At 49.8% G+C, this 14987-nt stretch overlaps 1 protein-coding gene across 3 annotated transcripts in view; it reads left to right on the forward strand.

Annotated features, from left to right (window-relative positions):
* CRIM1 (cysteine rich transmembrane BMP regulator 1) overlaps positions 1–14987 on the forward strand; it is a 189615-nt gene that overhangs the window by 163631 nt on the left and 10997 nt on the right. For 2 of the 3 annotated variants that reach the window (XM_044261765.1, XM_044261767.1), the window contains one exon: positions 12500–12694. In XM_044261765.1, the coding sequence (XP_044117700.1) occupies positions 12500–12694 (195 nt within the window). The remainder of the gene's footprint in view (positions 1–12499; positions 12695–14987) is intronic. The other variant, XM_044261764.1, reaches the window with a different exon arrangement.

Genomic DNA, 14987 nt, shown 5'->3' on the forward strand with positions numbered 1-14987 from the left:
GAGAGGCAGGCAGAGAGAGAGGAGGAAGCAGACTCCCTGCTGAGCAGAGAGCCCAACGTGGGGCTCGATCCCAGGACCCTGGGATCATGACCTGAGCCGAAGGCAGAGGCTTTAACCCACTGAGCCACCCAGGCGCCCCTCCAGTGTGTTTTCTTAAACACTTCTGTGTTTTGGAAAGAGAACTTACTTTGGAGCCGAAGGGCTTTGGTCCCATCTCTGGCATATGCTAGCTTTATGTCTCGGGGCTGCAGGATGACTCTAGCTCAGTTTCCCTATCTCTGTCCCTGAGATGGGGACAGTAATGTTCTCTGCTTGGCTAAAGTGAAATGAAGTAAAATGAAGTGACATGATGCCCATATGTGACTGTGCTTAGTCAACACACTGTGAACACTCCGCGCCATTCAGTGACCGCTGTTCCAGCATGGGGTGCAGCTGATGTGGGTAACCTGCCAAATAGATCCTGGTATCACTCTTCAAATGGAGCACCTACCTCCCTGCAAGAGGAAGGCCTAGGTAGAGCCTCCCAGTGATGACCTAGTGAAGGACAAGAATATTTTAGGCAACGCTTCCGTGGCGCACCTCGCCCTGCTCACGCTCAGCTTAAACAGCCCAGCACTGGCTGAGTCGCTGGACTGTGATCCATGTGGAGGCAGCATGCTTTCCAAGGCCCTGGAGTGCTGCTGGGTTGGGGCAGCACCCCGCCCTCAAGCCTCAGAGCTTCCCTGTCCTTTCTTGCCTCTGGACATAGCTGTGGGAGAGAGCATAGAGCTCTTTTCATTTCTGTTTACTTTGAGAGGCTAGTCCCACTTGGGAAGTACGTGAGCTTACAGCACGTGACCCACCATGATTCCTACAGAGCAGGTGGCATCTGCTACCAGGGGCACTGGCATCAGGAAGAACCCCGGTGTGCTTCCTGAACATTCTGCAGAGCTCTGGGTTCCTGAGGTCCCAACACGGCAATCTGGGTGGTCCCAGATAGCGCTGAAGTAATTTAAGCGGAAGGGAAGGGAGAGGGAGCAGGATGTGCTGTTTAAAGGGCAAAAGACTACAAACACTGTGGTTGTCATGCTCTGTGCTAACTTTGGAATGGGTCTCAAGTTGTCGCAACAGAAATAAACGGTGTTTGATTTCAGTCTGTTTAGGTCTTACCCTGCACCCTGGGAAGCACCCTGTCCTGCCCACTCCATATGCTGCTTTCTCTTTGCCCCTCCATGTCCCAGCTGTGTAAACAGAAATCCCAGGATGCCTCGGAGTGGCATCGCCCTTACCTGGGCTCCAGCACACAGTCTTATCTCGCACAGACCCCAAGCACATGCCTTTCACCTCTTATTTCGGTCCAAGAGACCAACCCCAATTTTGCACTCTAATGCGGGGGGGAAAGAGCCCCCTACAAGAGGGCTACGTTTCTGATGAGGGCACATAATCAGAACTGACATTAGCCGGCAGACCCTGGTGGGGCACTCCTGACCCCACGAAGGCTATGACAATAAGAACTTTCTCTGAGAAGTCCAGTGGTTTCCACTTCAGGGTTTTCTTGACAAGATTCTGAACTATTTCACATAGATGGCTTCCCTCATGTCCTAAAGCAAGCGTACTGTTTTCCTTAGTTAGGCCACCTTCATCTTTCACTGCTCCCGCTCGCCTTTTAGAGTACATTATGTATTTTCCCTGAATAATGTCCGTAAAGGATTGTCAGCCTTGTAAGAGATGGGACCTCCGTTAGAGCTGAAAATGGAGTATTCCCCTGAACCTCCATCCATGAAGTGCGTACTTGACCCATAACAGATGGTTAATGCACGGATTAAGTCCCCTCGCTGAGAGATTCTGTCCTCTTTGTGCACACCGGAAACCGGAAATCAGCCAGAAGTCCCTGTGGTTACCAAGTTTGGTGAGGTTTCTGTTCCTCGAGCTCAGGAAAGTTTATAATTTTTTCTAGTGACTTTATTACCTATTTTTTCCAGTATGTTGAAGAAACCTGAAAAGTTCTTTTGGCTATTAAAATACACCTAGATTCCCACCCCAAGAAATAGAGTAAAATAAAGCACAAATGGACTTGCAAGAAAGGTCTTAAAATGGTGGTCAGATCCACTTTCAAAGTGTTTGAGGCATTATACAGAGGTGGAGTGGGCCTACATTGCAGTAGGTTTTCTCTTTTTATAAAAATGAAATAACAGCAGATGTTTATTAGAAGCTAGGAGTAATAAAGAACTCAGGTTTTGAATTAAATCAATAAATATTTTTTGTATTTTTAGCCAAAAAGCTTTAATCATTTGCAACAGATATTAGACCTGTGTGCTCATTGAAATCATTTGTGCACCCTCCGATTTCAGCAAGACTACAGTCGAGTTCTGCTGTTCTGTTCGTCCCCAGTCAGGAAAGGCCGAGTGTGCCAGCCTGTTGAAAATCGGTCTTCATCTGTGCCTGTGAGTCTGTGCACCTCTTGTTTCTTGCAAATTATTTGCTCAGACTCCTTCTCCGTTGCTGTTTCTGTTTGTCTCCTGTTTACGTAAGCAGAAATAAAGCTGGTTTCTCAAACAGGAGGCACACACATTCGATTTCTTCTCCAGACATAGAGTTTGTGCCCAACATGTGCCCGACTTTGGGATACAGAAATGAGGATGAGATCACAGGCCAGGGATTTGAGTATTTTACCCGTTAAAAGAAGATAAAATAGAATAGTAGCATTTTGTTCCTTTGTGGCAGTTACAGAAAGATCACTGCAGTGCAGTGTTAAACTTACAAGTGAAAATTTTTGAAGGCACTTTCCCTACACTTCCCAGAGTCTGCTGCTTCACTGGTGATTCTTGGTCACCTTTTTCACCCCCTTTTGTGAATTCCCTGTCACCCGTAGTATACCTCGTACCTTCTCTCACCTGCCTGAGGGATCTCTCACTAATGCTACTGTCAGTACTTCAGAGTTAGGAAACCAAATCGAAATGAAACGTTAGCAGGGCCTGTAGTTTGCACAGCTTTCCAAAACCTTCAGCACGTCTGCCTAGGCCTGGGGTCCTGTAGAGCTGGTGAGATCCTCCCGATCCAGGAGCCTCTCCCTGGAGGCAGAGGCCTCACCGGCCTCGGGCCTCACTGTGTCTCTAGTGTTGGACTGAGCTGTCACAGCGATGCGTAGCAAGGACAGGCTTCCCGCTCCACTCCTGTGGTGGATTATTTTGTGGTGGGACTTACTCTGAGAATAAGAGCTGCATTTAGTCTCTTGGCCTCTGGGATTCCAGAGGAGATTACCTTTCAGGACTCTAAGTAGTACCGCGGAGCTTGGAAAGAACGGAGGCTGTGTCGAAAGCTGCCTACCTTCCTCCCAGGAAGTGGCTCCCACACCACCACTCTGGCCTCCTGACCACCACAGTCGGAGTGAGAACCTGAAGCATCTCTACAGGACAGTTGTCTCCGGGCAGCACCAGAGAGTCCAGCTCTAGCATGGGTTCGTGTGGATCTTCGTTTTCAGATCCTTCCACAGAGGAAAGGGGGGAAAGCTGGAGCTGCCTCCTTTTCAGAGTCTGATGTGCATCCCTCACCATGGCCGATTCAGAGCAAGGCCTGAGCCCCACCACATCAGTGATTCTGAAACACTGAATTGGATCTTCATAGGCGAAGAAACCACCACAGCTGTGGAGTCTATGGTTTCCCCAGCTGTTAATTAGTTTTATGGTATAATTAGTAAAATAGCTCAAGAGTAACAGCAAAGTTCAACTTTAACAGCATCTTAATACTTCTTCTCTTTAAGTAAGAGGGCAAAGTTTAAACGATTGGAAAAGTCACCTTGAGAGGAGTTAACATTTCAAGGCCTCTTTATGAACCAGAATCAGGGAAAACAAAAACACCCAAGTTCTCCAAATTCCACCACTGAAGGACATGGCACACTTTAACTCGACTCCTACATGGTGCCTTATAATGTTGCTTATATTTGAATCCAAAGACTACAAGACATGTCTGTGCGCTCCAAGTTAGATAGCCCCATGGAAGGAGCCATCACACACGAGTGTGTCCCCACACACGGTGTCCTATCCATCCTACAGCCGGGACTTGGTTTCTGAAGGAGGTCAAAAGTCAATCCAAGCCTGGTCTGATGGATGAGAGAGGCCTGAGCTGAAGAAACCAAATACCAAAGTTGATCTAAACAAGGAGTGGCCATAAAATAGTAACTATCTTTATTGCATGTGTCAAAATTTGGCTCTGGACGCCTCTGCAAAAGGAAAATTCCAAAGCCGTGTGAAGCAAGGGCAGTATCGTTGGAATACATTTATAGCCGTCTACAGTGACTGCCTAGAAGAAGGGGATCACATTTGTTTGGATATGTAACTCCTGATGTGTTTGTCCTAAAAATAAACCTCATTATATTAGTTTCATACCTCATGTTTTTCTTGGAACATTCTCCTCTAATCCTCTTCTTCCGAGAGATGTTAAAGAGAGATTTGCCTAAGAAAGACCGTGAGTCCTCAACAACCACTTCATTAACTGTGTTCCTTCATAGGACTGTGCCAGACGTATGTTTCAGTCCGTTGAAGGGTAAATTACCTTTGAAGATGAAAACCTTAAGCCCCAACGTATACAAGGGGCAGGAACTCTAAGGCCCGTTTTTTTTTAGAGTTCGTGAGTAATCACCATGTTCATTTGTGTGGCACTGGGAAGTGGCCCTCCCTGAGGTTACCCTGCTGGGTACAGGTGGACAGAAGGTATGTGGGGACTGTGGAGCCAACCCACGTTGGTTCCCATCCTGGCCTTGCCACTTCCTCGCCCGTGCATCTTGGGCAAGTCACGTAATCCCCCCTGCCTCGGTTTCCTGTGGAGCGGGGGTAATACCTGTCCCACTGGGCTGTAGAGATCCACTGGAACAGACTCCTGGAACTCACTTAGCACAGTGGCCAGTACAGCAAGTGGGAGTTCGTGTTATTGGGTATCAACGAATAAAACTAATGTCATTGTCAGTGTAAACAAACCAGCTGGAGTGATAAATAGAACAGTCAGGCGGTCCAGCCTACTCGACATCCGGATATAAACCACGAAGACCGCTTTTAGTTGGATGTTCCCGAGTCTCCATTTCTACACCTTCTTCAGCCAGAGCGCTTAAAATGCTTTCATGTGTACTTCCAGACTCTGCTCCTTCCCACGGAAGATGACAGTGACTTCATTATTTAGAACCTCACATCGTACAAGGCTACCTTGTCTCCCTGTAGACCAGGTCATTTCTTAAACTTTTGACAGTTTTCTCAAATTGACCCAACTGTACCGTGGAAGGCGGTGGCTTAACCAGGCACAAAAAGTGTGTGAGAGCTAGGGCACACCGAAATCCATCAGACAGCCCAAGGAACTCCATGGTTTCAGGCCTCTGTTTAGATCTTTGCCTTTCAGGTAAAGTTTAGTCAAAAGCAGAAATATTTTTGTAAAGCCTCATTAACCAAACTCTGATGAACGAATCTGGGCCACATCGCAGCCACTCTGGAAAGGGTTCGGGCTTTCCAAAAACCAAGAATCCTCCATTTATTTCACATGAAAGTTCAGTAGTCTTACGTGTGGCTTTGTTTTAAAGCACCTTTGAAGAAACACAGCTTGATCATTATGAAGCGTATTGATATGGTGGTTCAAACTGATCAGAGGTGAAGATACCGTAGAAAACACTCCCTCTAAGCAATGGAAGGGAAGCACTGCTCTGTCACGGTCTCTGAAACGGATCTCCTCAGGGATTGAAGGCCGCATCCCAGACCTGCCGGTCCTGACGTATTACACCTGTAGCTAACGTGCACCCCCACCCCCCCGCAAAGCAGCATATTGGAACCAGCTTGGCCCTCCCCTGAGGGTGTTGTGTACTTTCCAGAGAGGCCCTGGCACATTGGAGACCACATGAAGAGGGTTCTGTGTGTTCTGGGATGGAAGGAAGGGAGCCACTGGGTTGAGCTTAGCGTAGAGAACTCGAGACTTGCAGGCAGGTGGAGCCAAGGGGTTATGTGGGCTCCACCACATACCGAATTGGTTACATCAGCTTCCTTCCCCTCTGCAAACCTGCGTCTCCCCAAGAGGAGCATAGACTGCCCTCCTTCTCAGGGTGTCTGTGAGGCTGAATGGGACTGAGTTCCTTAGCCCCACGGATGCTCACTGGGTGCTCTTCAGTTCTTCAGTATTTGACAGATCCCTCTGTCAGAACCTTCTGGTGTTTCTCTTGTCTCTGTAGTTTGTCTCCTCTGAGCTCCAGTCTTTAAGAAGGTCAGTTGTGGGGGCGCCTGGGTGACTCAGTGGGTTGAGCCTCTGCCTTCAGCTCAGGTCATGATCCTGGGGTCCTGGGATTGAGCCCCGTGTTGGGCCTGCTTCCCCTCTGCCTCTCTCTGCCTGCCTCTCTGCCTACTTGTGATCTCTCTGTCAAATAAATAAATAAAATCTTTGGGGTGGAGGGAAAGGTTAGCTGTGAGAATGCTGCCTGGTGTCATTCAGTTCTTAGATCTCGGAGCCTCGCTGACCTCTGTACCGTGAACTTCAGCATCGGCTCGGAGTTTTGTGCAGACCTTGAGGTCCCTCAGTCCTGCAACCAAGTGCCTTTTTACGAGGTCTTTTTTGAGGCACTGGTCCCCTTTCCACTCTCTGGCACCTCCAAGGAGAAACTCATTCTTTGAGGCAGTGCTACCAACCAAAAATTGACTGGTATCTATTTCTGTGCCCTACCCACCCACCCCCCCACCCCCAGTTTTTTTTCACAGTTTTATTGAGAAATAATCCACCTACATCATTGTATACGTTTAAGGCATACAGGGGTGCCTGGGTGGCGCAGTCAGTTAAGCACCCAGCTCTTCGTTTCGGCTCAGGTCATGATCTCAGTGTCGTGAGGTCAAGCCCCTGTTAGGCTCTGCACTTAGTGTGGAATCTGCTTCAGCCTCTCTGCCCCGCCCCGCCCTCGCTCGGGCACTTGTGCACACATGCCTTCTCTCTCTGTCTCACGGTCTCTCTCTCAAATAAATAGTATTTTAAAAAGTAAGGTATAGAGCATGATGGTTTGAGTTCCATGCACTGTGATGACGTGAGCACCGCCACAGGTGTAGTTAAGGTCCGCCATCTCCTTGTGATGAGAACTCTTAGAATTTATTCTCTTAACAGCCTTGCTGTCTGTCCCACAGCAGTTAGCTGCAGTCATCACGTCGTGCTTCACATCCCTGCTACTTACTCATCTCGTAACTAGACGTTTGTATCTCTCGACCACCTTCCTCCAGTTCCCCCCACTTCAGGCAACCACAATTGTCATCTCTTTTTCTATGAGTTTGGTGTGTGTTTGTTGAGATGCCACATTTCAGTGTAGTGTTTGTCTTTCTCTGTTTCACTTAGCCTGATACCTTCAAGGTCCGTCCATGTTGTCACAAATGGGAGGATTTTTTTTTTTTTTAATTTGACAGAGAGAGATCACAAGTAGACAGAGAGGCAGGCAGAGAGAGAGGTAGAGGGAAGCAGGCTCCCTGCTGAGCAAAGAGCCCGATGCGGGACCCCATCCCAGGACCCCGAGATCATGACCCGAGCCGAAGGCAGCGGCCCAACCCACTGAGCCACCCAGGTTTGTTTTTATGGCTGAATGATATTCCAGCCCTATGTATAAAACATGACTGCTTTGTCCATCCGTCCAACAGCGGATGCTTAGGTTGTTTCCATGTCTGGGCTGTTGTAAATAATGCTGCCATGAACGCGCACCACCCCCCTCTGGTTTTTTAAACCTTCCTGATCTCAAGTTCGAATGAACTTAGTTGAAAATGACCTTGAAGGCAAGATGCTTCTGAGATAATTTGTGATGAGCAGAGTTTAAGTGGAATAGACAAACCTGTCACAGTACCTGGAAATTCCATCCATGTCTTCAGCCCACTCAATGGCCTTATTGGGACCATGGAAGCCCCTGGACATGGGACCCATCTGGGTCACCCTCCAAGCAACCGTGTGGGGCATGGCACAGTGTCTCCCGTAGGGGGCTCCTTGGCTACTTTGAATGCCTAAGTACTTTGAATTCTTACTTGAATTTGAATTTACTTTGAATTCTTCATTGAATTTAGAAAAAGATGTATTTTTGTAACAAAATCAAATAAGGAACTTCAGTTCCCCCCAATATATAGTCTTGAGTTCTTGGTTCACCTCCAAGTCCTTCAGAGTCATTAATCTCTTGTGTCCTTTTATAAATATCTTAGAAATGATCTCTTGCAGTTGCTGAGTCAGCAATTACACGAGCACTGTTTTATGCTGTAGCTCAGAGTTTAATCTTTGGTGTTTCTTCCCCGGTTTAGTCTTCTTACAGTCCGCTCATTCTCCAGAGCTGAGCCGCTAGCATTCAGAAAGCACCACAGCACATGGCCAGGTGCTCCTCGTGTGTGTGTGTGTGTGTGTGTGTGTGTGTGTGAGAGAGAGAGAGAGAGAGAAAGAGAGATTTCCATTTTATTGCTGCCTCCTTATCAAAAGTAACTGACATTCATTACGGGAAAAAAAAGTGAAGAGAAAAGCTCACCAGTTCTAACAGTTACTATCAACATTTTCTTTCTAGACAGTTTTTAATTTTCCTCTTTATGTATTGGAGCTTGTACTATGTACTATGGAGCTTGTACTATATGTGATGCATTTTAATAACTGCCCAGTATTCTCTCCTGTCATCCCATTCAGTCATTTAAACATTCTCTTATTGTTAGATACAGATTTCCCCCCAAACTTCTTGCTGTTGTAAATAACACTGTGATGAACCTCCACCAGAAAATGCTTACTTTAGGTCTTTTCTGATTATTTCTTTGGAATAGAGTCCTAGAAGAAGTATTGGCTCAGTGGGGCATGAAGTCCATAGAGTCACAGGAAGGCTTCCGCCAGTCAGGCCGCTGACCCCACACAATCCACCGCTTTCCTGCCCGAAGCTCCCAATGACTGAAATTTGTCCTCTTTTACCTTGTTCCCCACATTGGCTCTGTCCTAGCGGCAGCTTCCTGGTTGGGTCACACAGAGAGGCCTCAGAGTGGGAGGCTCGATTGCTGCACTAAAAAATCAGTCACTAATCACTGGAATATTGAGAGTTCGATAAGGCCTGACCGGGTCCCTTACAAACTCCCCATGTATTGCGAAGCAGTGAAATGACTCACCTGTTGGAATTGCCTCTGCCCGGTCTCCCGTGTAGGAAGGGCTGTCCTTCAAGTGTCCTCTTCCTCAGTATCCGTATCCTCACAGCTGCTTCTCCGATTTCTCAGATCTCTCCTTGCCTGTCTGGCTGCATGCATGCTTCCCTAACCTGACCCACGTCACATCCCCATGAACAGGATCGTCAACATCCTTTCCCCATCTGGTCCTCCATGTTGCCCTTTTCCAGAACTCTCTTTTTACCATTAAAGCTGCTGAGGCCCCTCCTCTCCTCTACAGGAAGGAATCTCAAGACGTCTGTTGTTACTCAAGGCCCCTTACCGTCCGACCCCAGCTTCACCTCAGGCCTTGGTGCGTGTGTGTGTACACGTGCACAAACACACACACACACACACACACACACACACACATTACACAGCCTGACACCCTCACTGCCCCTCCATCGTGGCAAGCTGTTGGACACACCGTCTCCACTGGGAATGCCCTCCCTCCGGCTGCTTTGTCTTCTGCTCATCCCTCCAAGTGAAAGGCGAACAGTGAGTCTGGAGTCATGCCTTCCCCCATTCCCTGGCAGTTAGTTGCTTTGCCCTCCGTATTAAATTCACAGGAGCAGTGGTTGCCGTGGTGTTCTGTGGAGAGGTGTCCGGTCCCCAGGCCTGTCCCACCACGTCTCTGCAGTCCTCTGGGTCAGAGTCATAGTCATGCCTTCCTTCCCACTGATGAGAAGAGTTTGTAGAATCAGTGAACGAACATCTTTATAATGTTTAACATATTGTGATTATTCTTAATATCAATGTAATTTTTCACAGATGATTTTAGCTTCATAAATATGAGTAGCATTAATCAATTAAATATCTTAAGATGTGTCTTTGCCTAGATCCTAAGAAAATACACACCAGTGCTTGGGCTGACTCGACCCCCTTTTTATGAAGTCCCCATCCTTCCTAAGTTCATGCCTGGAGTTCATTCCCTTGATCCTTTTCTCTGAGAGGACTGGCCAAGACATATTTGGGAGGAAAAGCATGGCAGAAAGTGCTGGACAAGATAGGAAAGGAGTTTAACCTTTTTTCTAAGGTCCTTGCACAGTAGTCCATTTGTCAAGTTTTATGCCATGATATTGGTCCATCATAGGGGCTATTACAAGGTTTATGTAAAATATCATCAGTGATACTGCTTTATGAAGAGATGCTTCCTTTCATAAAGAAGTCTCTGCATAACAGACTCTAGATTTGATGGCCCATCTAATGTCCTCAATGTAAAGTTGGCTGGAGGTCAGAGTATTACTTGAATTGGGTTCATTAAATGATTCTACTGAGCCGTTCGACATGTGCATTTGAGAGATCTTAATGAAGTGGCCTCCCCTGAGGATTCTAGGCTAGCAGAAACTTCTGTCGTGGGTTTGGTTCAGAAGCCTCCAGTTAAGTTTTTAAGCTTACTGTCAGTGCACCAGAAAACTTTCTGTGGAACATTGAGAAAGACACGAAGTATGTTTTTTCATAGATAATGAGAAAGCATTTCTGTTTACAACTAGAACTTCCTGTGATTACTCAGTACCCCTGTTGAACTCAGGCAGCAGTACTGAGAAAAACTGTGAAGAAATGTTGAGAAACAGAGAGATTGTGCATTCTAACACTTGACATAGATTCCTTCCCACACCTGCTTACAGAGTTCTGCAGTGGACTGAGACACAGCTATTGGAAATACAACATACTGGAGTAATAGGACATTATCGGCACCATTCAGTAAGGGGCATGTGCTTGAGTAATTGGTCAGGAGAGAACATGGACACCAAAAACAGATGAGAACATTTCTGTCTGCAAGCCTCCTCTGGAAAAGTTCAGTGGGCAGCTTAGAGCGGGGTCTCTGCAGACAGCAGCTTCTAGCCACCTTGAAGCATGTGGCTGCGAGTCAGGGTTGCTCGGAGAACATGGCACGCGATGCCCACGCATTTCTCCTTGCTCCCACGGGCATCCTGGGCTCCATCCTCTGTGGGCAATAAACACTGCGTCCATTAGAGCCTCCCAGGAGCCTTCCAGACAGAAAGAACCCTGAACCACTAATATCACTCCTTTCCTAAGGAACATTCCTTCCAGATTCCTTTGTAGTTTTTTAATTGTTAGTGACCAGTGGTCAGCAGAGGTGCCTTTAGAATCTGAACATAAAATTTCCCCAGGCTAGCAGGGGTCATCCAGTTACTGGCCTGTCCAGTGATGAGGAAGTGCTCGCCCCCGTTTCCCCGTTGGTCTGCCCCATCTCTGCTGGGCACTGAGGCCTCACTCTGAGCCACCGTTCTTGAGCTCTGAGGAGAAGGACTGGCTATAAAATGTGACCTGTCACAAGTAAGTTCAGGTAAACTAGGAGGTGGTGGCATTGAGTCCAAAAGAAAGGAACTTTCTAGAGAAAAATTGGGGGAGGGAGGAAATGAGGATAAGAGATACTGGAGAAGAAAGAACAGAGGGTTTTAAACTGTAAATTCTCACACACAGAAATAGCTCCTAAAAATACATCGTCAGGGCACCTGGGTGGCTCAGTTGATTAAAAGGCCAACTCTTGGTTTCGGCCCAGGTCATGATCTCGCTGTCTGAAGTCGAACCCCACTTAATGTCAGGCTCCACACTCAGGACAAAATCTGCTTCAGAGTCTCTCTCTCTCTCTCTCTCCCCCCACTTACTCTCTCGGTCTCTCTCTAAAATAAAATCTTAAAAAATAGAAATATATATATATATATATATATATATATTTTTTTTTTTTTATCAAAAACCATGGTCTGCTGGAAAAATGGACCGAACTGAAATGAGGTGGTTTCTACAGCAGAAATGGCATTGTTGACAAAAGGGAAATGCATCCAGCATCCCTGAAGAAAGAAGTGGTTGTGCGGCCCTTGTGCCCCCCACTGACACCCCATCGTTCCCAGTGACGCACCACGGTCATTCCTTAGCACTCCGTTGAATCGTTTACAAAAACATTAACTGAAAGTAGGAATTTCAGGAAACGTCTCCATAAATCTACTCAGCAGGACTTCTTTATGTCCTTCCACATAAAACCTCTGAACGTGTCTCTGTTTGTATTTGGGGTTTTTTCATGTAGTGTGTCCACCAGCCACCAGTGTGATTGAATTTGATTTTCTGCAGTGACAATACAGGGACCCTTGCCCAGTGGGTCGCATTCCCACCCGGCCGTAGCCGTCGCTGCCCTGCGTTGGTCTCCAGTGGCCACAGGGTGAGCGCCTAAGCTTGTCCCGAGCAGGGGAAAATGGCCATGGGGACCTCAGGACGCAGACATCTCACCAGATCCCAAAGTCCTGCAGCGCATCGTGTCTGTACAGAGCTGCTCCCCTTTCTGTCTCGAGGGTCCCGAGACGCTGTGCTCGGTCCCATCACGCGACTCCATCCTGTGCTGTTCTTTCCCCTAGAAGACACGATTCCAAAGAAGGCGGTGTGCCACTTCAGTGGGAAGGCCTACGCGGACGAGGAGCGCTGGGACATTGACAGCTGCACGCACTGCTACTGTCTGCAGGGCCAGACCCTCTGCTCCACCGTCAGCTGCCCCCCTCTGCCCTGCGTCGAGCCCATCAACGTGGAAGGAAGCTGCTGCCCGATGTGCCCAGGTATCTCAGCCGGCGTTCCCAGGCCATGGTGCTGACCTCGCAAGGGCCTGGCCGAGGCATCCCCGTGCGGAGACGGGGGCCGGGGTGGGGGTAGCTCGAGAGTGACATCAGGGTGAGTGCCTGGTCGAGGTTCCCTGCTAGAACTGCTCTGGTTCTTCCCATGAGCAGTCTCTAAACACTAGGGGCAGCACAGCTCCAGGGTCATAACAGACTCTTAAGGACACTCGTCCTGTCTGGGTGGCACGTGTCGCTGCGTGCTGGACCAACCTGGCGAAAACGGCCCGAGGTCAGACGCAGCAGGGAATCGCTTTACAGCCAGTGCAGGGTGAAGTACATCAGAAGCAGAGCGGAAGAGCTGCATGTAAAGGATCAGCCCTGATCACTCTGCTCAGTTCTTCAATCCCGGCAGTAGCCAGCCTGTCCCGGGCCGCCTGCTCCGAGCCCTCTGCCCAGCTCCCATCTCTGCCCATGGAGACCCCACCCGGCAGCCGAGGAACCCCATGCCTGCGCTGCCCCCCACATTCACCCTTCATGTCCACTAGCAGCCCACCTCCAGGTCTTAAACCTCAGCCCCCACAGCTGCCCAGATCCCCCCAGGCCTTTTTCCTTCCATGTCTAGGTCTCATGCCTAGTCCTAGCCCTCGGCAGCACAGGCTGCTGGGGGCATTCCAGACCCCCGGCCCTACACACACAGACTCCACCCGCCGTCCAAACCGCAGGGCGCCTGCACTCTAAGAGGGGGCCGGGGTTCCTTTCCATCTTCACCTTGGTTTTTGTGTTTGGTTGCTGCATCATCTTAGAGAATCTGGTTCCGTGCGGTGCAGGGAGCTAGGAGTCTGCTAGTAAACGGGACAGTTAAGCTCCAAGAGTTGCACTGTCTGCACTCACCACCTTTTGTTCAGGGGTCGTGCAGACTAGCCCCAACTGAAGGCTGGGAGACTCTGCCCGCTCAGGAGGCTAAGCCCGTTCCAGAGCCTTCCCTTGGGTGCTGTTCCTGCTTGTCTTGTGGGCCTCGTGTATGTGTAGATGGTGTAGATGGAGAGGCAGGTTTGTTCTGCTGGTTCTTCACTCTGTACCTGGCAGAAAGAAAATCCTTGAGGGCCACACAAAGCAGAGCGAGGACGAACATGTATGTCTCCCGGGAACTGGTTTGTCTGCTCCACGCCACCTGTGTCTCACAGGTTCCGTCCCCGTCTTCCCACGAAGATGCTTCTGAGGTACAAATGCCGAGGCTTGATCTTGTATGTTCAGCATCGATTCCCTTCATGCCCACTGGGCTCCTGCCTGTCCAAGGGACCACAGAGAATTCAGCAAAGCCCTGTCCACACGGAGTTCACACTTTCCTGGGGAGGGACAGGCAGAAAACAAGCAGAGTGTAGCCAGTCAGGGGGCAAAGGAGAAGGGACAGGTGGTTTTATCTGAACAGGTGACATTTAGGAGACCCAGAAGAATGGAGGACTCCCAGGGCAGAGGCAGACCCCCCTGGGTGTAGACGGGGCAGAGCCCTCGGCTGGGATCGCACTGTGCGTGTTGAAGGACAGCCGGGAGGCCCGTGTGGTTGGGCGCCGGACAGGAGGGTCAGGCGAGCAGAGGCCGCCGGGAGCGGCAGTGTGCGGTCTCTCTGTGGTGGCAGGATTTTACAGAGGGGGAGGGAGAGGGGTGGGTCTTGAGCAAAGGAGGGAAGCTGTGTGGCTTCCCTCTTCAGGGGCTGCCTCCCGTGCTGGGTGGAGCACAGACCGCGGGGCTGGGGTCGTGGACGGCCAGAGAGGAAGCCAAGAGCAACCAGAGGCTCCCCAGTAACGCGGGCGAGAGCCGGTCGTGGCTCTGGAGGTGGGAAAAGTGGTCGGGCTGGGATTCTGTTGTGAGGGGAGACTCCGTCAGATTTGAGAAGTGAGGCGAGAGGGGAGAGAAGCCGCAGATGGCCGGAATGGGCGTGGGCTGCGCGCGGGCTGCGGCGGTGGGGCGGCCAGTCGCAGGCCGTGTTACTGAGAGGCGTCCGCTGTCCGTCCAGGTCAGAGAGCGAGCGGACGGTCCGTGTGCAGTCCGGACTGCAGGGGTGACGGGGCGTGCATCTGTCCATTGGAAAGTGGCCGGCCTCAAGTGCTTTGTACGCTTTGGGACTGGATGGCAAGATCCCCCAGGGAGTGAGTGTGGTGGAGGGGGGCCACCAGGACCGCGCCCAGAGACCCGCCGGCTTTGGGAGACCGGGCGGGGGAGGGGGAAGGCGGGGGGGGGGGGGGTGAAGAGGAGACGCAGCCGGAGCCCGGGCGCTGGGACCTGGAAGCCGGGAGCC

The sequence above is a fragment of the Neovison vison genome, chromosome 8 (assembly GCF_020171115.1).
Source record: "Neovison vison isolate M4711 chromosome 8, ASM_NN_V1, whole genome shotgun sequence".
In the NCBI taxonomy this organism is placed as follows: domain Eukaryota; kingdom Metazoa; phylum Chordata; class Mammalia; order Carnivora; family Mustelidae; genus Neogale; species Neogale vison.